The 25894-nt window shown below is 43.7% G+C and overlaps 1 protein-coding gene across 2 annotated transcripts in view; it reads right to left on the bottom strand.

Annotated features, from left to right (window-relative positions):
• Positions 1-25894, bottom strand: part of ARHGEF3 (Rho guanine nucleotide exchange factor 3) — a 273431-nt gene that overhangs the window by 164741 nt on the left and 82796 nt on the right. For both annotated transcript variants that reach the window (XM_081160293.1, XM_081160291.1), the window contains one exon: positions 15821-15887. In XM_081160293.1, coding sequence (XP_081016419.1) covers positions 15821-15856 — 36 coding nt within the window. In that variant the 5' untranslated portion in view covers positions 15857-15887. The remainder of the gene's footprint in view (positions 1-15820; positions 15888-25894) is intronic.

Below are 25894 nucleotides of genomic sequence, written 5' to 3'. Positions count from 1 at the left end.
TCTTACACCTGTACTAGTAATTCTAGTTCCAAGTGGCTGGAGTTCTGGGTGCTGGCTAACTACTGGCCGTAGCCCTACTTTCTTGTACTAGAGAAAGCAGACCACATGTCAGTTTCCATCGCTCCAAATCCTGACTGAAGATTTCCATGTGAAACCTCTATTGAGTTAAGGGTATCTGCAAGCTGAATCTGGATGGCCCTAGAAACCAGCGTCTCTCAAACTCTAACTGCCACAGATCACCTGGGGATCTTGATAAAGTGCAGATGTCGATTCAGGTCTGGGGTGGGGCCTGAGATTCTGCATTTCTAACAAGCTCTCAGGTGCTGTTGCTGCCACTGTCCACGACCCACACTTTGAGGACCTTGGCTAGGAGACATGCTAGTGGCTTAAGTAGACGGAAAAAAACCCTTGTTATTCTCTATGTTTCCACTGTAATCTAGATGTCAAGTAGTGAGCTTTTTCTAAGAGGAAAGAAGTAAACTCAAACACTGTGTATCTTTGAAGTTCTTGTTTCTAAGTCATCACCATTGGTGGTTAGCAGGATGATTGTTCTCGAAGAAAAGCCTTGTTTAGATGCTATTAACTAAGGGAAATCCAGCCGATCTTCCCTTGCCGAAGTTTCTTTTCTTTTTAAAAAGTATTTTTCAATTACAGTTGACATTCAATATTATATTAGTTTCGGAAGTACAGCATAGTGGTTAGACATTTATATAATTTACGAGATGATCCCCCCCCATAAATCTAGTACTCACCTGACACTATATAGTTATTACAATATCATTGGCTATATTCCCTACGCTGTATTTTCCTCCCCGTGACTATTTTGTAACTGCCTTGGCCAAAGTTTCTAGAATAGCCCTGGATCCTCTGAGGTTCAAAGGACCTGCGGCATCAAAGGACAGTGTAGCAAAGCAACCTGCCCTTACCAGTTATCATTCACTGGTGCTTCTCTGTTCAGTGGGGTGGCCAGCCCCCCTCCACATGCAGCCGTGTTCTAGAAGCTGGGTAACCTGCTAACCCAGCCCTCCAGCTGTGGCTGGGGGCCTCTTAGAGACTGGAGCACTGCCTCATCAGTCACAGGCTGCACCTTCCCAATCATAAAGGCACCTTAATAAAATCATTCAACTAATGCAACATATTTTTTAAAAACTGCCTTGAGCTGGATGCCCTGTCCCACTACGCAAACAGTACACAATGAGCTACTGATAGCATCTCCTCACCATAGCCAACATAAACACTGCCAGGCCAGCAGAAATCGGCCCAGTGACTGTAAGCAACAATAGTTGCATGATTTTGTTTAAATAAACACAACTAATAACACATGACAATGTTTTGATCTCCTCCTATTGCTAAACCAGAGACTCTTGAGATTGAGTTTTTCTAGAAGTAAAACCAGTGTCAAGTGTAAGAAACAGAAGGCAGCTGAGTGGAGAATACCCAGAAAACCGACTTTGTGTTTCTTCCAGAAATAGACATGTAGACAGAGGTTTTAAAAACAAGGAATTAGAATTTCTAAAGCCAAATTAACTGACTGACTCGTACTGTCTGTTTACTGCCTCAGTAAAGACTTTCTTTCCTATTCTTGTCCACTGCACTTTTTGACATCTGCCCTTTGAGTTGTGTAGCAGAAATATTTCTTAATATATTAAAGAAGTTGGATATCACTGGATAACATAAAATTGTATGTAAAAGATACATATGGTAGGCAACATTCATCTTTAAACCAAAACCTTAAGATAGAGCCTGGCCAGGCATGGCTCAGCGGTTGAGCACCGACCTAGGATCCAGGAGATCGCGGTTCAATTCCCGGTCAGGGCACATGCCCAGGCTGCAGGTTTGATCCCCAGTTGGGGGCGTATGGAAGGCAGCCAATCAGTGATGACTCTCTTATTATTGATATTTCTATCTCTCTCTCTTCCTCTCCCTTCCTCTCTGAAGTCAATAAAGATATATTTTTTTTAAAAAAAGACCCCTTAAGATAGAAAAAAATGCAAGTGGACAAGTGAAGGGAAATGGGCATTTATTCAAGCAGAGAGATGATGTCAAGTGGGAGGAACACTCAATGCAGGGAACTGGAGGAGCTACGTCAGAATGATTCATGAAACGAGACGGAGGGGTCACTTCCTGACAGTGGGTGTCAAGAGAAAAGGGGAGCAGTTAGTGGCACATAGGTAGGCCTCTTTCTTAGTCACTCTGGATAATAAAATAAGAATATTTTTAAAAGCAGGAAAAAGGACATGACATCAAGGCTGTCCGAATAGGCAACAGGAGGCTTTATTATGTCTCAAGAACAGCAAATCTTGTCCATCTGTGTCAATTCTGTAGACTTGAAAAGACTAATCCAGTCCAAAACTCAAGCTTTTCCTTCTTTGAGAAGTTTTAGAATTTGGTGATAAACCTATTGATGCTGGCAAAGGCTGGCCCCCAGAAAAACACTTTCCACTTTAATTACACAAGTCCCACAGTGAAAAACATACTTTGGGGTGGAGGGTGATTTTAAAAAGCCAAGTATCTTTTTTTTTCTTTAATCCTGAGGATATGTTTTTATTGATTTGAGAAAGAGAGAAGGTGAGAGAGAAAGAGATAAACATTGATCAACTGCCTCTCTTACACACTCTGACCAGGGATCAAACCCACAACCAGGGTATGTGCCCTGGTGGGAAATCCAACCAGCCACCCTCGTGTATAGAACGACGCACCAACCAACAGAGCCACCCGGCCAGGGCAAGCAAGGATCTTTCTGACACCAAAATCCCTAAGCCAAGTTTGCAATCTGTACTCCATCTGAATTTCAATGATAAGTTAAGCCCAGGAGAAGGAACACACGGGCTGCCATGTTAGGGTTTTTTTCTCTAATTTTCCCAAAGTGATACTCCAAAGTATTGTCCCAAGCTATCATCCAGAACCCATAAAAATAATGTGCCCCAACTCAGTAAGATGCAACTGAGCTACCTATTAATCTTTGGAATATCATTAACTCTTTGGGGGATGATGGTTTTAGAGCTGTGATTTCTCCTTTGACTGAGTACACAGTATTCATTCTTATTAAGGTGCTTTCCTCCCCTCTCAAACATCCAAGTAAGATTTATGAATTTTTTTGTTGTTGTTAGAAAAGGAAGACGAAATTCCTCCAAGTTCACCTTTACCAAGGTCTCACATTTGAAACTCCTCCACAAACAGATGCCATATTTTAAAATTCCATTTCAAGTAACCATGGAATTTAGGCCAATTCATTGAGTTTCTGACTTCGATTTATTCCTGTTGCCTGTTGGGGAGGATTTTTTTTTTTTTTTTCAGTAGCTGCCATAAGGGGATGATTTTTATTCTTAAATGTTCAAACCTAAAACTCCACTTCAAAACTGCAGTTTAGGTATTTGTCTTCTCCCCTTAATTTTTCTTCTCCTTGATTATAAAATTATGTATGGATGCATCCTGTAGGAACTAGTAAAATTCAAAACAAAGAAAGATGTCACTGATAACCTCATTTACTGAGAGGAAATCATTAGTAATATTTTGGCATATTTTCTTTTCCTTTTAAGTAAATTTTTTTCATAGCAGGATCATTACTGTATATACAATTTTATTCCTGCTTTAAAAAACATAACAATAAAATTTGCCCCTGAATTATGACTCTTCCTCAACATCCGCTGTGGCTGCATAACATGCGCTCATATGGATAAAACACACTTTACACCAACTGTCCCACACTGTTGGACATGCAGACTTTTTCCATTTTTCCTATCATTATAATGATGCTGCACTAAACATCTCTGTGCATAAATTTTAATCATGGTGACTTCTCCAGGACACAGTCCTAGAAGTGGAATTATTGGGCCAATAACCATAAATATGTTTGTGGTTCTTGACACAGCTTTCCAGAAAGATGAGATCAAGTAGCAATGCCACTGAACATCTGTGAGAGCATAGTCCTACTGCAACCTCACCAGTATTTTCAGTTACCACTTTTTAAAAGGCTGATTCTGTAGGTCAAAAAAAAAAATAAAACACTGAAAATTTTCCAAGCCTTAGACCAACCTGCTGAGGTCAATGATTTCAAATGTTCCCTCAATATCAAAATAATCTTCTTTTATCGTTCAAAACAAGATGTTAACTTTTCCCACACATAAAAATGCAATCAAAACCACAAACATGAGAAGAATGGAGTCACATGTTAGATGTTTTCATTAAGCAACTAAGGTGGCGTGGTTAGGAAGCCGAGATCAGCCAGTCTGATGTACCAGTCTGTGACAGTGCCGAGAGAAGCCCAGTGCAGAGACGCGAGCAAAATAAATTCAGAGCTGAGCCCACTGCCAAACTTCACGAGGTATGTAAGGTTTGAATGACCACCAGTCAACACTATCAGAAGGAAGACATTAGGATGTTCAAGAATATATCCAGACTACATTTAAAATTCATTTAGTACATTTTTACACCAGAAATGTTCTTTCCTCCCTCTAAACTGGTGCATATTCCCATATACCTCCAATGTCTTTTTTATTTAGTGACACATATATGCAAAGAGCAAATGGTCCAGACTCAGTCTCCCATATCCCAGGGCCTGAAAACTGATCTCTCTATAACATGGAAAAGTATTAGATAAATGGAAAGGTTTTCTACTAAACTGGAAATGTTTGGGGGTATCTTCGCCACATTCTCTTTCCAGGAAATCTGCCCCACTTTTCCCAATGTTGCCCACAGTTCTGCTGAGTGGATATAACAGTAGTAGTAGCAGAGGGAAAGTATTTATTAAGCACTTAGTATGTCACAGGCAGCACTTAATACTTGATATGGATTATTTAATTTAATCCTCATAAGAACCCTATGAGCTAGATACATTTTTCAGATGGGAAATCTGAGTCTCAGTGAGGTTAGTAACCTGCCCAAGCTGGTGAATGGCAGATCCATTCAACCCTGACTTTCTGGCCACAGAAGGAAGAGCTGATGCAATCAGTTTTCTTAGGGATTTTGGGATGGGGCGACTGAGATTATCCTGTGAGCCAAAACAACAACAACAACAAAATCCATAGAAACAAAATAAAATCACGGTTCTCAATTGGACAAAAACAAACAAACAAATCCAACTTCCTTAGGTTTGATAATGATTTTCTTAGGTTTGGTAACATAGAAAAATGTCTTTATGCTCAGGACATACTGTCTGATGTATTTAGAAGTGAAGGGTCATGATATCTGCAATTGTATTACTTTGAAATGATTTAGTAAATAAAATAAAATTATTTAGTAAATAAAATCCAAGTTATATAAACAGCTAGAGACTGATAAGTAGGTAAGGCAAAATGTTAGCAATTGTTGATTATGGATGGTGGGAGTTCATTGCACTTATCTTTCAACTTTCCGGGAACAGCAGGTTCACCATACATCTAACACTTTAGCTGAGTCATAAATTCTCTCCCAACCCCTTTTCAATGAGCAGGTTTAGTTGAACCTGCATAAATTAAATGCATATCTGATACAACTTCATTGCACCTCAAGTCATAGCTATGATTTTAAACCAATCCTCATCTGTTCATATAAAAATAACCAGCCTCGTTCTCTTAAATGGATGTTAAGCCAAGTCAGCCCTGATAATACAAAAACACACTGTGCATTAGTACCGTTCTGCACAGAACGTCCCTGCCTCCCCGAACACAGGAGGTCCATGTTGCTGCTACAGCATCTAATCCAGCTGGTTTCATTACCAGTACCACGTGGGAGTCAGCAGTAATAGTCATGCTGACTATTACTATTACAAAAAGCCTGGTCCAGGAGTCGTGTTCATTGAGATTTCCAGAGCTGGTGGCAGGAGGAGAAAGCCTGGGTAGCAGATGACAAATGTGGGAGGCCCGAAAATCATATAAAAGAATTTTATTCATCAGCCCCCATGCAATCAAGTTGAAATAAGCATTTCAACTTGCTTTTAGAGAATATTTATTTCAATTACTGAAGATGAATACATTTGTAAGATTTATTCATATTCAATAATAGAAATATTTTGTCATGTTAAGTATAATAAGTGGCTAGTAAGTAGAGCATGTGTGTGCTAAATATAAAGGAGCAAAAGATACCTAATATTCATAAGGTACCTGGTTACTAATTGTTTGTTATGCACTAAATACATGTGAAATTTATGAATATACATACAGAGGCACTAAGTATCTATGAACACTTAAATATATGAGGCCTCAATTTGGCTACCCATTGGGGACACCCACCCTGGCTCCATATGTCCTCTGCCCAAGAAAAACAAATGAAACAGAAATTAGTCAGATATTCATCCAGCTAATTGGCAAACTGCAGCTGTTGACCAGGTATACTTGTCCTTGAGTCCTTTTGGTAAAGCAAGTGTGTGTCATTGGACCAGGGCACCTTTAGTCTGTGGGCCTCCAGCATGAACTTCAACTTTGGTTCCTGCAATCACATCATCAGTGGAGAAGGCGAATGCAAAACAGAGAAAGGGCATATCGGCACTGTGAACCCCAGGATTCAGGTGGGAGCCTTCCGTCCCACCTGCATCCTCTCCATAGTTCAATTGCCTCATCTCTTCCCCCTTGCTTCCAGCTGTATGTTTCAACTGGCTTTACTGACAGTGTGATGTAAGCATTTAAAGGGGGGGGCTACTTAGAGTCACAATGAGCTAAACCCAGTCCAATCCATTAAATGGGCCACATTAACTGGGAAAAGAAAAAAAGGGATGGGACAGGAGAAAAGTTAGTCGAGGACCTTTACTAACCCCCATGCAAGAGGCTTCATTTTCCATCCCCAGCTTCAGACATGGGCAGAAAATAGAGAATATAACATTGAACATGGAAAGGGAAAAGGAAAACTGAGGGAGAAGGTTCAGCTTCAGAAAAGAAATTTTTCAAATCAGTGTATCCCTTTGATTTTCAACAGCATCATCCCCTCCCACATCTATAAACAGCATGAGGACCTTTTGGAGGTGACAAGGTCACTGCCATGATATTGTTTGTATAATAAAGGCTAAATTTGATTAAAATTTAAAAATGGGGGGGAAAAACTCCATGAAAAATTATAAATGTGACAAACCACAAAACGATACTGAGACTGATTCTTGGGCCACCTTTTAGTTAAAACCCCTAAGCTCTAATACTTCCCAGTATTATAGAAATGGTCCCAACAATTTCAGAATGTAGTTTTCCAGGGTCTGCTAGTATTTCAATTAATCTACAGGACTACTACGTTTTATGTCTTATGTGCAGTCTAATTCTTGCTCCTAGATCAGACTGTAAGGGGTGAAAAAAATATATCAATAACTAAAAGGATTGCCTCTAACTAAACAGGAGTTTTGTTCACCTGAGAAATAGGCAAGACTTTTGCAGACAAGAATTGTTTGCATCTGTCTAGTGCCTCTGCCCTTCTAGAAACTGCTCTTCCCCTCCAAGTTACTATGGTGACCATGGGAGACCCCACAGTGGTATGGTAGAATTCCATTCCATGACCATTGCTGATGGATCCTGGAGTGGCCACCTGACCCAAGCTCGGCCAGTCAAAATCCCTCCCTAGTAATTTTGGCTCTGAGACAGAAATGGCTGTCTCTCTGCAGATTGCTGCATTTCCGTGGTATGGAGAAATGGACGAAGTCAGTCTGCAGAAAAAAGTTAGCAAATAATAGAGAGGAGTCGAGAACTTTCATGGGCTGCTGGTATCTGGATCCAGGGGCTTCTCAGGCTCCACTGCATCCCATGAGATATTCCTCAGACCTATGTAATTAAAAACTCTGCCTTTAAATCAATTTGAGTTGACTTTCCATCACTAACAACAAGATTTCCTAATTAACCCACAAGACTAAAGTCAAAAGCACCTTTTACCATGCACGGCTCTGGAACAGAAAGGGAATGACTGAATTGACAGCTGCATAAAATAAACACAGGGATCTATAAATTCTGCATCAGAAGTATAGAATTTACACAGCAGACATACAAGCCACTCTGTCCCCAGAGACCTCATATGTGACCAAAAAAAGAAACTGCTTTTGAATCTAAAACTGAGCTTCAATGTGCTGGCATATTTTTGGTGTCAGCAGACGGAAGATGACATGGGCTTTTCCTCACAGGTGTCAGCATCTAATCGCAGGCTGGCTGCTCCACCGCCTGCAGGGAAATGAGCAAGAGGTCTAAGCGGAAACCAGAGAGAGTCAGTTTTTCCTTTTGAGGGGGCACCACACATGGAAAAGCCATTAAGTAAGTACACATATTTAGAAAACAGTCATATCAGGTAGAAGATAACCTTAGTTATAAGGAGCTAATATTTTCTGCACACTTACCTACATGGAGGCATTATTCAGATCATTTTACACATTATAACCAAGTCTCATGTTTTGAGAAGATGACATTGTTGTCCCAATTTTGCAGATCAGGGAATTGAGGCCCTGAAATGTGTCTTGTCTGAAGTTTCCAGTTGCATTCTGACTCCAAAGCATGTATCTTTTCTCCACTTAAGCTCTTACTGTAACTGCCAAAAACTGTCCACCGAACAGAGTTTGGTCTGCCCATGGGCAGTGGACAGTAAACTCCCCGCCCTGAGAGTGCACAGAGGCAGCCTCGAGCCTACTAGGGAGGTAGGGAGGTGAAGGGGGGGGGATAGTAGACCGGGCAGGGGCCTCTTCTGTGCACCCAGATTTTATCAGTCCCCATATATTTTGCCACAACATGTTCATTAATGAACTCTGATGTTCTCTAAGTACCCAATACCTTATAATAAACCTCCTCTTGCTTGTGGAAGGTTGTGATTATGGAAGAAGTTTGTTTGTAATTATTACAAGTTTATTGTTTTTACTACTTATAAAAGTAATATATATTCTCTAAAAAAAAAATCAGACATTACAAAAATATTTAACCAACACAGCAACAGTTCCCTGGGACCTCACCAACCCCAAACTGTCAGTCAACGGTGATAGTCCTTCAGACTGTTTCTGTGTATATACTAATATATTATCTTCTTACAAAAGCGGATTGTTTCAGTTGTTGTTATTTTGGTTTGCTCTTCTTGACTTACTGATTTAAAGCTCTACATACATGTTTTACATTACATGCTTCTGCATCATTTGCACTCATTCAGCAATCACATGGCTGAGAGCACAGGCTCTGAAGCCAGACTAAAGTGGACCTTGGGGATGTGTAATTAAGATTCTGGGCCTAGCCTGGCTGGCATGGCTCAGCAGTTTAGCATTGACCTATGATCCAGGAGATCACAGTGCGATTCCTGGTCAGGGCCCATGCCTGGGCTGCGGGCTCCATCCCCAGTACAGGGTGTACAGGAGGCAGCTAATCAATGACTTCCTCTCTCATCATTTCTATCTTTCTCTCTCCCTCTCCTGTCCTCTGAAATCAATAAAGACATATTTTAAAAAATAAAAAATTCTAGGCCTCAGTTTGCCCATCTGGAAAATGGGCATAATAATGGTATCTACCTAATAAGGTTGCTGGGAAGTGTCATGATATACAAAGCACTGGAAATGGTAGCTAACATTGAAAGAGCTAACTAAATTAAATATTATTATTGTTTTTTATTACTTTTGTGATTTAAGAATGTTTTAAAAGTGTAAGTTAGAGTGAACAATTTGACTTCATTTACTGGTCATTTGTATTTTCTCTTTTGTGCTCCCTATTCAGATCCTTCAAAAATTTTCCTATTAGGTTTCACCAAATTTGTGTTATTGCTTTGCAAGTCCTTTGTAGATTAAGGAGGTTAGTATAAGGTAAATATTGCAAATATTTTCCCCACTTGCAAGTAATTTCATATTAAAGAGAAGTTCCTAAAAGGTGCTGGCAAAGAACATGGGTTTGGAATGAGGTGAGCTCAGATTTGAATTCCAGCTCAGCTACTCACTTGTCATGTGACCCTGAGCAAGCTCCACCAGAGCCACTAACAGAGTGGGCATTATTCTAGGGTGCTCCTCGACACCTCCACCCCCTAGCGTGCACACCCCGTATAATCCCCGCTCTTGAGTGCAGGCACAACCTGAGAAGTAATGGGATATCCCTATGATTAGATTACTAACCATCCACTTTTAGATAATCAACAGGAAGACTACCTGGGTGAGCCTAATCTAGTTGGTGAGCCCTGAAAAGGAACTGGGCTCTTCCTCACGTCAATGAGATGTGAAGATTAAGAGATATTTGGTGTGAGGCAGATTCTCTATGGCTTTGAAGACGGAAGGAGTCACATGGCAAGGACCTGAGACTAGCCTCTAGGAGCTGAGAGTGACCCCCAGCTGACAGCCTGCAAAGAAACAGGGACCTCCGTGCTGCAACCGATTATCTGAATAAACTTGTAAGAGGTCCCTGAACCTCAGATGAGGCCCCACCCCAGCCAACACTTTCAGTTCAGTCTTGGGAGACCCTGAGCAGAGAACCCAGCCATGCCACGCCCAAACTCCTGCCCCACAGAACTGTGTGCTAATTTGTGGGAATTTAGAAAATTAAACTGCCCTGTCTCTTCATCTCTACAATGAAGATGAGGCACAGGTAACATCTTCCGCTTGGGACTGTTCTGGGAAGTAAGATTCGCTTAAGGTGCTCAACACAGTGCCTCGTACAGTGAAATGCTAGGGGTCAGTTACCTGGGATTAGTGGAGCTGTTACTATTGTTTTCATAATTACTGATACAAAATGAGGCAACAAGTTACTTTTTCACAAATATAGTAGAAAAGATCAAAACTTTAAAATTAAAGTTCAAGGTAACAGGAGGGAATTAAAAGGGATTCTAGGTGATGAAAAGCTTACCATAGGATACTCCCTTGTTTCTAGCACTTTTATAAAGGTCTTCACTCTAACCTCCTTTGAAGAAAGGTATGTCATCAGCCTGTTTTAAAAAAACGCCATATGCTCTAATGGCCTGGGGACAGACAATCCCAAGTTCAAGAGCTGGCTCAGCCACTTACTATGGCTGTGATCTTAAGCAAGTTAGCAGATGTGGGACTGTTTCCTCACCTCTGAAATGGGAATAAATATTATCTATCACGCGGGACTGCCATAGCCTTGCCTGGAGCCAATGTTCGATAAATGGATGTGAATGTACAAACTGAGGCTGGCAGAGAGAGAAAGCTGTGACGCCTTCTTCTGCAGAGGAGACATGGTAAGACCCAGTAAACAATGACCCGACCGGGTGTGCTCTGAGTGTCAGAGATCCTGTCACTCTACTGAGCTATGACAAGCAGAGCATTTCAGTCTGACCTTCAAGAAACATTCAGCTACATGAAGGGTTTGCCAACTTTCTTCCAAACACAGGCCCTGGGGTGTGTCAAGGCAGCATGGAGCAGGCGCAGGAGTACTGTCTGAAAACAAGGCTCTAGTCCTGACCTCCCAACTCCGAATGATCCTAGGAGGCGTCACCATGATTTCCTGTCTGACTAGGAACTGACTACCTTTTGGTTACAGTACCAAAGTCTTCCTTGGAGCAAATACCCCTTCGCCACCTCAAGTAAGCGGCTCTAGTGGAGCTGTCAACCACAAACCCTGTCCACCCAGCTCCCTCAGAGGGAGCGAGTGACCAAGGCCTTCCCAATCCTGTAGGCCATAGTGATTGGCAAGGTATGTGGCCTATGCCAGGGAAATCAGAATTCGACACCAGGATTTCATACGTGGACCCTGGAAACAAAAACTTCTCTCTTTTCTCTCGGAATGTGTGGCTAATTTGGCTTTGTTTTCGTCATCTGAAAATTAAAAGGTTGGGGCTAAAAGGTCCAAAGTCCCTTCCAAAGTCCCAGAATCTAAAAATGTTTTCCCAAATGGCCTAGGCAAGAGTGAAAACCAGACACTGGAGGAATAGACAAGATGAGCATGGTTCTGAAACTTGGCTGATATTTAATTGAAACCTCAGTTCTGATATGTAATACAATACCTTGCACACAGCAGGTCTCATTAAGTATTTCCTAGTTAACCAATAGGCAATGGCAGAAGTTGTGCTCCTGAAATTTTCACATTTCTAGGGTAAGTTTCCTCCTTGAGTCTGTCTGTCTCTCTCTCAGCTAACTGGAGGAGCTGTAGCAAATATTTTCACAAGGAAGGGTGGAAATTTTGAGCTCAGCACTGGCCCAACCAGATGGGGACCAGATGTGCAGTGAGCACCTGACAGAGGAGCTGTGTCAAAGCAAGACACCCCCAGGGTCCCACCTCACTCAGGGTCCCGCCTTCTCATTCCCCCCATTCTGTTCTTGTTTTATTCGTAATGTTCCCGCTATCACTGCCCCAACCAAGACCATCATCTTGGTTTGCCTCCATGAATGTATCTGTAGCACCCATGGGTCTGGTGAGAGCACCACCCCTTGCCTGGGAGGGCAGGGGAGTCCTAAAGGATTGATAACACGTAGGGCCTCTGTTTCCTTAGACAAGCATGGGAACCAAAGGAACACAACCTGCAGTTAATACTAATGACAGCTCTTGAAAGAGCTAAACTGCTTAGTAGATGGAAGGGACATGTCAGCCAAGTGTCACCAGCCCTTCCTGAACTTGTCTACAACCAAAAACTCCACCCGAAAGAAAGAAAACCACCTATGCCACTCCTAGTGCCTTGAGGGGTTTGCAGATCTGCAATGAATGCTTCCAGGGAAGACAAGAAGGGGTACAATACAGTTCACTCAAAAAGACTTTCCTTAAAATTATTTTGAAACTCTTTTCCCAAAATGTCTACTCCTTAAGCTGCCAACCACTCCTGTCCTCCCTTGTGCCCTGTCCCCAGCTCTCTCCTTAGCCCTCATGTGTCTCCCTCTCTGCTTGTCATCTACAGCCATGCAGTTCCCCTCCTCTCGCCCTTTCCAATCTGTTTCTCACCACCTCTTCTCCCCACCCCCACCCCCACCGCCACCCCCAAATCCACAAATGCCCAGGACCTGGGTGAACTAACACAGCAGCTTTTTTCTTTACAAGCTAAAGAAGAAGGGAATTCCAAATGCTTATAATGGTTTTCTCTGCCATACACATAAATATGGGAAATTTGCCAGCACAGAGATTCTAAAACCTTCCTTTCTCAGTAAAGGAGAAAACAAAGCCTTGACAAAAAGCCCGAGGACAGCAACACAGCTCAGTCTAACAGGCCTGGGATAGAAAATGCCACCAGCTGGACAATGCCACCAGCCTCAAATGCCTGTATCCCGGCTTCTGAGTCTTTCCTGTTCTTGAGTTGCAATGACCAGAATGATGGTTACAAAGGGTGTCCTGGCTGGGAGTGAGTGTTCCCACTTGTGTGGGTTCCCTCTCACCCCCATGCCATGGAAGATTATGCTCTGAGGTGGAGAGAGAGAGATCTGGCCACAGGAGAATCTGGCAAGTGACCGAGGCCCCAAACCACCTCACTCTGGTTTATGAGTTTGTCTAACTTTACCAATAAGCCTCAGGGGCCAGAATAAGTCAAAGTAAGGACGAGAGACCAAAGTAAACACCACAACTGACCTGACCACCCACCAGACTCTATTCACTCCCAAAATTCTAACTACTTGGGAAAATCTTAGGAGCTGACTAAGAATCTGAGGGCTGATACGAAGCTGAAGTCAACAACGCATTAGATTGTCAACTATTTGGTTACAATTAGCCAGGGGCAGTTAGTGTGTTCTCCTAACTGTGAGTTTCTAACTTTAAATGTTACCACTGCGCTCTGGCCCGTGTGCTCAGTGGTTAGAGCATTGGCCTGGGCATCGAAAGGTCGCAGGTTTGATTCCTGGTCAAGGGCCCGTGCTTGGGTTATAGGTTTGATCACGGGCCCAGTCAGGGGCGCATGTAGGAGGCAACTAATCAGTGTGTCTCTCTCACATCAATGTTTCTCTCTCTCTCTCCCCCCTCCCTTCCCTCTCTTGCACTCTCTCTAAATATCAATGGGGGAAAAAAATGTCCTCGGTGACGATTAACGAAATAAAACAAAAAAAATGCTACCACTGCAAGAGTAAGGCTAACAAAGGGTCACTTAAACCAAGCGTGTGTCTAACAGGTTCCTTTTCAGCAGCAAGTTCTATCAACCAGAGTTCACGAAACATTTTTTAAGGGGAGAAGAGCTGAAGAGGTCTCACAGCCATAGGTAGGGTAACCAATTGTCCCGTTTGCCAGGAACTAAAGAGTTTCCCAAGATACAGGACTCCCAGTGCCAAACCAGAACCGTCTTGGGCAAACTGGGATTGTAGGTCACCCTAGATGTACCCCAAGCCTTGGCTAGTGGTCACTACTGAATCAGGAGGACAGGGTACAATGAAGAAGTGGTAGATAGGGAGAGAAAATAATTGCCTTCAAAAAGGCCAACTTGCTCGCAGGAGGTCTAATTTTGCCATAGTTCATAACTATTCTAAAGTGTATACAAACCATTTCGTCAACAAAAGGTTTATGGTCAATGACTTTGGGACATGCTACAAATTCCATCAACTTTCCTTAATGTAGTTTCCATGCACATCGATACATCAAAGGTTCTGAGAGGTCCTGCAGAAGTGGACATATTTAATTTGGTGTTCTCAGTGTGTCCCAAGTTTATCTGACCACACAATTCTTTTTTCACTTAATGGTTATGATTATCCAACTGAACACACTTAGAGCAATGGGAATCTTCTCCACAAAGCCAGAAATATAGGAGTTACCTGACATATTCAGTAAGACATGCACATCTACTTAAGAGGTTAACACATTTTTCTTTGTACTCAATGAAAGGCATATTGTAAACTTAGCTAAAATAGAGCTATGCTCTATATATTTTTAATAAGACATCAGGAAAATAACTGACATCTATGTAGACTATTAAAGATGAATTGAACCAGTAAAAACAGTGCTGAAAAGACTAAAGTCTTGAACTTGAAGCACAATCTGAAGTGGATTTTGTGTCTGATGGGTGTGAGAAGACTCATTCATTCATTCATTCATTCATTCCATTCATTAAACAAATTCATTAAGCATGTATGTCCAGGTAGTGTGCTAGCACTAGGGATATAGCAGTAAACAAGAGAGAGTGAGAATGTCTCTACATACCTGTTGCTTGGCGCTTCCAAGCCTAAACTTCAGTAAGTGCTAACTAACAATCTTAACAATGAGAAGAAAGTTCAGGGGTCCATAGGAGGGGCCTCTAGCTCAGACTCAGGGGGTGGTCATGATGGCTTCCCACAGGAGGAGATGTCAAGGTTTAGACTCAATGGGTGAGGTGGGTGGGCCAGCTGCAGTCTGTGTAGGAGTGCGGTGCTAGACAGCGGAGGACAGTGTTCTGGGCAGAAGGAACAAGGCATGCAAAGGCCTAGTGGTGAAACATAGCTCAGAGCATTCTTCATACATGCAAAGGTCTTGTTCCTGGGGTCAGAGCTAGTATTCATTTCAGCACACAGTAGAAGCTCCATATCCTTTATTACTACTATTATTATCATTATTGTGTTAAGGAAGAAAACTGTATCAAAAGGTTAGATCTGACCCTTCCTACACCTCTAAATGTCTATGACTGTAATTGCGAGAATTTTATGATTACCTTTACATCAAGCTCCCCACAAAGTCATAAACCTACGTATTAACAGACTGTACATTTCCAATTTCTTTTTTCCTGCACTTGCACTGGTTTCCTCCACATTCCCAAGAAAACAGCCACAGTGCCCACCTCATCAACCTCGCCACCACTGGACTTCTTTAAAGATGCTTCCAGCAGCCCGAGACCTTCAGGGCAAGAGCACATCAGCGGGTGCTTATTGGGCCACTTCCATTTGTTAATTAAACGACAACCACTGATGCAAATATGACTTTCCCAAGTGGTAAAGTGCAGAAGTGTTCTCAGCGGAGACTGATTAGTAACGCCAACCCTGAGAGCATCCTCTCTGGAGCTTCTAGACTAGGACACACCCAGGGACAGCACTTACCCCTCTGAAATTCCAGCCTTTAGGAGAGGGAAACATGGGAAAGTGGTTCTGCCGCTGCCGTTTAGGCCTAAGGGAGGAGAAAAGACAAGAGAACATGTTTGTTACTCACTGGTTGGTTATTCAGAGGAAGTCACTGGCTTCAGATGCAGCTTTATCTAAAACAGAGATGCCTGGAGAAACGGCCTGGGCACAGGAGGCCGTTGGTTTTCCTCAGCTCTGCAGTCTCAAGCAGCCAAATTCGCTCCAAACTCCCTCCCAGCCCCCAGGAGGAAAGCTCCAGCATCCCTTAAAATAGTCCATCTCTCACCCTTAAAAAATAAATTCGAGAATTCAAACTGGAGGCAATCAGAAAACCGGACCAAACTCCCAATGTTGATCTTTATTTCTTATACACAAATGAGTCCCAGCGGATGCCACCCGGCGATGTTTATAGCTTCAACACAGCCTGCAGCTCGCCCCTGCTCACACACGCTGGGGAGTCCCGGCACCTCCACGTAGGCCACACCTGAGCTCCAGGCTTTTAAAGGGACAACCAACAGGACGTGTAACCGCTGCCTAACAAGTCGGAACCGGTTTCCTCACCTGTTAATCTCTCCACATGAGCCAGTCTCCCAGACATAACGGGGGCAGCTTCAGGTCGGGCCAGCACAAGGGGCAGGTAACTAGGGAAGGGCAGTGTGGCAACATGGCTGGGCAGCCCCTGGAACGCCAGGGATACCTTATTTCTGTCTTGTAAAGTGAATACATTTTGTGGCTGCCCACATACCTACAGGGACACCTTTTACAACATCTTTATGGAGTGATAAATTACTCCTCCCAAAAATGTCACATTTGTCAATATGGATCATTCAGATCGTGTTTGCGTGAAGTACCATCTCGCTGAAAAGCAGCCCTGAACAAGGCCCCCCTTGGACTTTTCCCTGAGGTTTTAGTCAGTACTGTACCAAAAGGGTGGTGGTGGTGGTTTTTACATGATAGCCACACCTCTCCATTGTCCTCTGCCACAGTCAGCAGTGACACGAGGCAGGATGTCTGCAGTGACCAGTGCAGGCTCCGCAGTGTGCCAGGTCTGAGTAAAAATTTTGATCAGCTCTACCATACCAAAGAGAACATGCAGGGTAATTTCTATAATAGCAGCAGCTAACGGGTACTGAGTGATTTCAACAGCATATGCTAATACTTCATAAAGTTAATCTCATTGACTCTCACACTGTAAGCCTGTACGAAGAAAACAGAGGCCTAAGGGTAAGTGACTTAACCATCCACATCCAGGTAAAATCGGATTCTGATCTCAGCTGTCTGATCCCAAATCTCCTGGTGTTTTATTAGCTGTGACCCTGAGCATGAGCCTTAATCTCTTGAGCTTTTAGATCCCTATGTGCAGAACAGGAGAAATAATACCCAGCACACAGAGTTCAGAGGAGATGAGGGCTCTAACTCCAGTTCCATCACTGCTAAGTTCTCCACAGACGTCAGACGGTGCCACCCACACCCCAAATCCTGGCTCCAAGAACAGCCATCAACCAGGGGCACAGGACTGACACAGAAAAGCTGGGACAACTCACCCAACAGATGGGAACCCCTGTTTATGTGTCTTTCTCTCCAGCCCACTTCTCTGCCTCACCCGCCTCCTCACCCACACGTACAACAATAAAACCCCAGGCTAATCACATCTCAAGACAAACAGAGAACATGTGGGTGGTTATTTAGATTTAATATCCTACTCTACTAAGTAACATGTTGCTCTAAGTTCTTCTGAAAAGACATTTCTCCCTTAAAAAAAACACACACACAAAAAACCCACTTAGAATCCAACAATACTTCACCCTGGATTCCATTCCCTCCCCTCCTGGAGTTATAATTGGGCTTTGCTTTCTAATCACTTGATGAGCTTCGTTGCTTCCAAAGCAACAACATTTATAGAACATTCTGAGTAAAGGTTTAGTTCACAGAAAATGAAGATCACAATAATTAACAGTGATTAAGTTACATGATGTGCCAGGGCCTGTGCTAAGCACTTTGTCCACATAATCTAAGTCTCACAATAACAATAAGATAGGTTATTATATCAGGTTATATTATAATTTTAATACATGATATACAGGTAATATTATAATGGTGTTATACATTATAATATTTTATATATAACACATTATAATGGCATTGCATACTTTAAAAAATAATATAACTTTGTATCATAATATATTTTCATATAATATTGTGGCATAATGGGGATATTATCATTTCCCCATTTTACAGATAAGATAAACTGAGGCTTAGAGAGGTTAAACACAGCAGGTAGGTGGCCAAGTTAGGATTCATACCCAGGTGTGTCTGACTCCAGATTCAGAGGGTGTAGCCCCTCTCAAAAGAGAGAAGCCCCACCAAGCAGGGCAGAGCATACTTTAGGAAGAATGCAGCCTGGGGGCTCCTTGGGGGAGGGCACCAGTTTGGCAGGGCCTCCCACTATGAGGCCTCTTAGGCAAAGAAAAAGCATCAGAGCAAGTCTATCAATCCAGGGCATTGTTGGGGAACTTGGACCCACCCTTCTGAGGTGGGGAAACTGCCAGGAAACCTTGGAGAGAAGGGCTCCCCCACCCTTGCATTCCACCACGAGGCTTCCTGATCATTCACATTTAACAACCTAATCTGGCATCCTAAGAGTCTCCTGATAGTTTCCTGCTTCTCCCAGCCAAACACTACCACCCAAGTGGCTCTGAAGGACAGCTTCAGGGAATAAAGCCACTCTCCTGAGGAGGCTTCTTTATGAAGCCTGTGAGGGGCACTGGCAGCATAAACTGCACCTCCTCGGAAGCCTGTCAAGGCCAGGTCCCCACTCAGGAGGGTAGGCAGTCCTGGGTGTATATCTTGTGTTTCAGAAGCAACGTCTTCGCACTGTCAGCGAAAGTCCCAGTGAGACAGTAGTAATGCAGTGAAGGCCTGGGTGGAGGGGGGGATCAATGTGGGGGGAAGGGGGGATACCTGTAATACTTTCAACAATAAAGATAAATTTTAAAAAATAAAGTCCCAGTGAGAAAATGGCTCTTGGGTCTACAGGTATCCCCAACATGAAGATATGCAGAGGGGCCTCTTAACAGGGCCGGGAGGAGTTACCTACAGCGTGTTCAGTCCCGGGCCCTGCTGTGGGCGTGCCTGTGCTGGGTGCACACGCGTGGTCAGGGAGCACAGCCCACCCGCAGGCGTCAGCAGCGCAGTGCTGCCAGCGATCATCTGCCCCCGGGGGGGGGGGGGGGGGGGGGGGCGACAGGAAGCCGGGCGGGCGAGCAGAGGGGGGACAGTGCTGGGGCACGAGGGACGGCTTCTTGCCTGGAAGGAGGCTACAACCCCAGGAAAGGTTGTAAAGAAAAGTCACAAACTCTCCAGCCACGGAAGAGCTTATAGAAGTGGAGAAATGTCCGCAGTAGGAGTGAAAAGGCAGGATTCGAGGTGCGCTCAGGAAACCATCTCAGGTCAGGCGAGGGACTCACAGAATGAAGCCAGCAGCAGGCCTCAGGGTCGGCGACAGCTTGTGTTTTCCCACCACATGAAAAAAACGTGATTCTTCCCCGCCACCTTGAGCAGAGGATTAGTGCCCATTTCCAGACAGCTCTGAAGAGGGGGTTTCGGAAGCAGCCAGTGGGGACTGTTTCTGCAGCCTGTCAGTGCGGCCCAGGGACCGGTGCTCAGGGCAGAACCGACGCGGGGCTACAGGGCTGGCTCCCTCCCTTCCCCACTGAGGGCGGCAAGCAGGCTGCCTCCTCTCTACCCCCCCCCCCCCCGAGCCTCCATTTTCTCATCTGTAAAGTGGAGATAAAATCTCTTTTCACAAAATATAAGCATTAAAGTAATGTGCTAGATAAAATGTTTAGCCAAGAGCCTAGCAGTTGATAGGTGCTCAAATGAGCTATTCTTCTTCCTATTCTTCTTCTTATTATTTTTGAGAAGACTCCTTCTTTCACCCAGTAAGAGTTTAGAATGTTATCATTATTATTGGCAGGGCTCATGTCGGAGAGACAATGAAACTTGCACTGATTCTTACCAACTGGATAAAATATAAGTAAAATAAAATAATAATGGCTTCAATGTGCTATGAATATTTATATTAGGTGACAACATGGCCACAAATATGAGTACAATGTAACCATGAAAAGAGACCCCCCTTTTCCCCTTCCTAAAGATTATCATCTTCGCCAGCATGTTGTATATGTTTTAAATATTTTAATGTCTTCATTTTCAATCACAGTATCTTGCTAACAAAACTCTCCTTTTGGCTCAGTTTGTTAACAGTGTCGCCCCAATACGCCAAGGTTGTGGGTTTGATTCCCAGTCAGGGCACATGAAGAAGCAACCAATGACTGCATAAATGGGTAGAACAATAAATTAATATTTCTCTCTCTCCCTTCCTCTCTCTCTAATATCAATTTTTAAAACACCCTTTCTTTCTTTTGTGAAAACCAAACAGCTCTACTTCATAAGAGAAGTTAGCACTGAGTATGTACCACCAGTGCCAGATATTTATATTCTGGTTGAACAGCTTCAGATGGTGGTGGTTTTCTTTCACTTAAATGTCTTTTGAGTTTCTGTTCTTAGTACATAATCGAGGATGGACTGGCAGGTGCTTAGCCAAATGAAGGCCCAACTCTTTGAGGACAAACTCACTGTAAGAGACAGTCTGCCGAATGAAAAGCTTACCACTTCGGCTTCTCTCTTAAACAAAAGCCCAGAGGCAACCACCCAGCAACATGTTTCTGTGGCTCATCGAGCCACACTCGGCTTCATTCTACTCATGTCGTGGCTGCAACTCCAACCCTCTGCTTCCTGTCAATTACGTGAAGAAAGAATCCAGAACCTCAGAACAGTCAGCTGGGACAATCACTCGGCACTAGTCGGATCCTCCCTGCAGCAGTCCTGTTGAGAAGCACCTAAAGGAGAGTTGGACTCTGTTCACAGGGGCTCACACTGTAGTCATCGGTACTCACTGAGCACCTGCTATATGCCAGGCACACCAGACATTAAACATGAGTCAGACACAGAAAGACAACCAGATTTTTTAAAAATTAGAGACAGAGAAAGAGAGGGGAGGGAAGGAGAGAGAGGAGGGAGGGGGAGAGAGAGAGAGACAGCGAGAGAGATTACAACAGAGTAAGTCTTACAAAAAAATTTTTTAAACATGGTAGTGGGGCGTGCCAAAGGGGCTCATCAAGTTCTGAGGATCCAGAAAGGCCTCCCAGAGGAAAGGAGGCCGCCCTGTGACCTGACAGAGATAAAGGACTCAACCAGATGCTGAGAAAGGGAACAGGGGGCCAGGCCACAGGAAAAGCAGGTTAAAAATGCACGAAGTAAAGAGCAGATCTTTGAAAAGATTAAAAATAGGCAAAACTGATCAAGTTTACAAAAGGGTGGGGAGAACACTAATACATCCTGTTCCGGAGAGGGGCACAGAGCTGCAGAGACGACATTCATTACGATAAAAGGATGCTGTCAATGACTCTATGCCATTAAATTTGAAAACTTAAAATGCATAAAATCCCTAAAAATACATAACTTATCAACCCTGCTTCCAGAAGAAATAGAAAGCCTGAAAAGCTCTGTAACGTCAGACCATTTGAGAGGCAACTGCAGGCATTCAGACCCACTGCAGCCTCTCTCATTGGGGCACATTCAAGATTCTCAAGGCACAGAAGTCAAAGTGTCCCTTCGGACCACTGCCTCCCGTTCTCCACCAGCTCTTTTTTAGAACAGCACTGTCCCATATAAATATTGTATGAGCCACATATATAATTTTAAAATTTCTATTAGCCACATTAAAAAAGTAAAAAGAAACAAGTAGGTTTAATTTTAATAATAGCGTTTATTTAACCCAATATATCCAGGTATTATTGTCAGTTCAACATGTAATATTAGAGATACTTTATATTTTTTAATACTAAGTCTTCGAAATCCAGTGAGTATTTTACCCTGACAGCACTTCCTAACAGACACTAGCCATGTTTCAAGCGCTAAACAGGGACATGTGGCACGTGGCTACTATGCATTGGACAGTGGATTTGTAGAAAAGTAATGCATGCAGTTTCAAAGAGCCCCAGACTCTGAAAACCCACTGCTCTATGTCTCAGCAGTTAGTGACCAGCCAAAATATGTAAATTTAGGCCCATATGCAAAGTGAGACACTATTTTTAAAAACATTTTTCCAAAATGATTTTAGTATCCATCTGAATTCAGAAACATTCAAAAGACAGTAAGAAACCAAGGGAAATTATCTTCAGGTCACAAACATACAAATGACCTACTTGTGCAGAGAAACAAAGGAAATTCCTCCCCAAATGGAGACTATCCCAAACAAATTTCCATGGTCTGCGCCTAAATAATATGAACTACTCTATTTAAACTAATTCCAGAGTTACCTGAAATGAAGAGATTTAAATGATTTTTAAAACCAATGAAATTATTATATTTGTAGTTCCCCTTTTTTGAAATGCTTCTTGGGGTTATTTGCTCATCTATATAAAGGTGTGTTCTTTTTCTTGGTATGTGAGGGCTCTTTATATATTCAGGATATACCATGTAGCCAAGTGTCTAGCAAAGAGCTGGTAGGCTAGTGACCACATTAAAAAGGTATATATTAAATTCCATCAACTGGAGAATGGGTAAACAAAATGTGCTATATGCATACAGTGGAATACCATTCAATCATAAAAAGGAACGAAGTGCTGATAACATGCTACAACACAGAACAACCTTGAAAACACGCAAAGCGAAAGACTCCAGACACAAAAGGCTACATATTGTGTGATTCCATTTATATAAAATACCCAGAATAGGCAAATCTACAGACAGCAGATTAGTGGTGGCCAGGGGCTGGGGGAAGAGGGGGAATGAAGATGACTGCTTAGTGGGTACATGGTTTCCTTTGGGGTGATGAAAAGTTCTGGAATTAGAGTGGAAATGAATGCACAATACTGTGAATGTAATTAATGCCACTGAATTATTATATACTTTAAAATGGTAAATATTATGTCATATGTATTTAACCACAATTTTTTTAAAAAGTGAAGGTGACATACAGATCTTTGCCAGCAAAATAAAAGATATATATATTTAATGGAAAAAATCTTCATGAAATCATCATGTAAAATAAAATTCTATTAACTACTGCAGAAGAGGGAATTCTGTGAATAAGAGCAAGCATTCCATGCAGCCTGGGAATTGATGAAAATAGCTTCGATGTGAGGTTTTATCAGCACTTGTGAGAAATCAGCCCTACACGCCCGTTTCTGAGACACATATTTACGTGAATCATTTAACAATGATAAAAATTCCCACACTCTCTGGCTTTCTGCACTTCCCCCCCTCTCCAGCCCAGCCCCAGGCCTCTGAGCTCAGGGATTCTGCAGCAACACCCTTTCCACCTCCTGCTCCCACCTCAACAGCCATCCTGAGGCGTTCCCCTCTTGTACTCGGGCTTCCTGCACAGCTTTTATCTTTAGAACAGCTTTTCGCGGGTGCAGTCTTCCAGAAGAACTGCCAATGGCAAATGTACTTCAGTGATTCTTGAGTTGGCACCATAAAGCAGCAGCAGTCAGTGGTTAAGAGCACAGACACTGAAGCCAGCTCTGCCATTCACTAGCTGTGCGACACTGGGCAAGTGACTTAACTTCTCTGTTCCCTGCTTCCCCCATCTATAAAATGGAGGTAATAACAGGACTCTCGTGAGGACTGAATGAAGTTAATGTGTGTAAAGCTCTTAGTGCCTGGCTCACAAAAGGTGCGCTTTAAACATTAGTCCCTTCCCGGTGCCGAGCTCTGGAAGGCCAGGGACTCTGTGAGTTGGATCCCTTGCTGTCTCTGCACTCCCTGCTGTTAGGATGAGCTTAATAAATAGTTGGAGACTGAATGTACTGTGCTTGCCCTTGGTAAGTCTGCTGTCCACAGTATCACAGAAGAGCCAAAGAGGACAGTGACAGAACATGAACAAAATCACATGTGCTGGAGGAAGGGAGGGAGGCAGTGAGGGAGGGAGAGAGAAGGAGAGAGAGACCCATAATTGGGGCCACCTCAGGGGCTCCTGAGCACTGGGCATGGACCCTGAGGCTGTGGGGCCTGGCATGGGGCTGTGGGGCTGCACCTGGCTCAGCCTCCTCTCTTCCCCTGGGCCTCTCTCAGGCTGAGCAGGATCCTAAATAGGCAATTTCTGAACAAAAGGTCCTCAAATCCCGGCCAGCCCTTGGTCAGAACTGCCCTAGTGAACAGCACTGAAGGGAACACTGGTCATGAAGGTGGGTCAGGCTCCAACATGGCACTTTCCCAGGGGCATTTAAGAAGGCTCTGGATTGCATGCGATTTTTACCTTGCTAACCCCAATGTGGTTCCCTGGCTGTCTCCTCATCCAGGAGAAAGTACCTGTAAGATGCCAGAACTTCCTCCATCAAATTAAAACCCCAAACACCCTGAGGGACACCATCCCATCATAACAAATACTCTTGTCCATTTCCATACTTCAAGTCCAGATGGGCCACATTTCCATGCGTTGGGCAGCCCCTACAAACCTTTCTAGAACAAAATAAGGCCACGAAAGGGAGACAGAGGTGGTCAGACCATGGGCTCTGTGGTCTCCAAGATGTGGGTTCAAGCCCAAATTCACCAGTGACCTTGGGGAACTTACAGGACTTCCCCAAGTCTCAGTTTCCAACACGAAAATGGATGTGACAAGGCTTAGACTTGACAGGGTTGCTATGAGCAGTAAATAAGTAATTCCTTTAAAGTGCTTTGCATACGCCCCAGCTCATGCTGAATGTTCATCAGTGTTAGCTCTAAACATTTGCGGAGTGTCCACTACATGCCGGGCATTGCTATAGGCAAAAGGGATACCGCAGAGAGTAAAACATAGCTCCTGTTCTCTCAAAGCTTACTTTAGGAGGTGACAGATCCTATGCTGTAGGGATAATGGGAGCCGCCGCTGTTTTATACGGAGTGCTCAGGGCAGGCTTCTCCAACAAAGGGGCAGGGACAGCATGTGCAAAGCTCCTGGGGCACGGCAGAGAGGCAGCAGGTCTGGGGCGGCTCGAGCTGGGTGAGCGAGCGAGCAAAGAGCAGACAAAGTCCTAGAGGGAACAGGAACCAGTTGGCACGGGTCTTACAGATTAGTGCAAGGGCTCTAGATTTCCATCTGAGTGAGAGGGGAAGCCACAGGAGCACTCCGAGCAGAAGACAAACACGATCTGTCCAAGTTTTAAAAGGACTGTTCTCAGTGCTGTGTGGAGGAAACGGTTGTATGAGCAAAACAAGGAGCAGAGGGCGGAGGGTGTGTGTGTGAGGAAATTCCCACAGTGGCCCAGGTAAGGGACACCAGGGACTTGGAACCAGGATGGTGGCAGCGGGGGTGGTGAGCCGTGCTGGAATTATGGGCATACTTGAAGGTAGGGTAACAGGATTTGCTAGTGGATTGGATGTGGAGGGTGAAATAAAACAGAAGTAAAGGATGCTTTAAGAAATTTTAGCGGGAGCAACTGGAGGAAACCGGCGGTAGGAGCAGATTTGGGGACAAAAATAAAGAGCAGACACAGTACTTTTGAAATGTCACATGTGAGCTGGTACGGACCTGGAAATGGAGATGTGGAGCTGGAGGTGGCTGTGAGAACTGGAGGCTGCATTAGGGAGTCATCGGAAGAGGAGCCCACCAAGGTGAGAACCACCAAGAGAGGGGCGTCCCCAGAGCCAGCGAGGAAAGTGTTCCAAGGAGGAGTGCTCAATGATTTCACTAAGTAGGGGACAGAGAAGTGCCCACTGAAAGCAGAGATCCCTGGTGAGTTGACAAGGGGAAGTAAGTGGATTTGGGGGACCAGAGCTAAGAGGTGCCTAGAAGCACTGTTTGCAGAAAATATAAGTTGACAGGAATCTTAGGTATTTTCCAGTCCACTGAAGTCATTAAAATGGGAGCTCCCTGAGGGCAGGCATTTCATCTGTCTTTTAAATGTTTTATTCCCACTCTCTGGGTACCTGGCACATGGTAGATGCTCAATAAATATTTGTAACACTTTCCTGAACTTTTTTGATATTTTTCCAGCCAAGGAGTAT

This window comes from Miniopterus schreibersii (genome assembly GCF_964146895.1).
Source record: "Miniopterus schreibersii genome assembly, chromosome: 15".
In the NCBI taxonomy this organism is placed as follows: Eukaryota; Metazoa; Chordata; class Mammalia; order Chiroptera; family Miniopteridae; genus Miniopterus; species Miniopterus schreibersii.
Note: the sequence above shows the minus strand (reverse complement) of the source record. Positions and strands in the feature narration are given on the sequence as shown.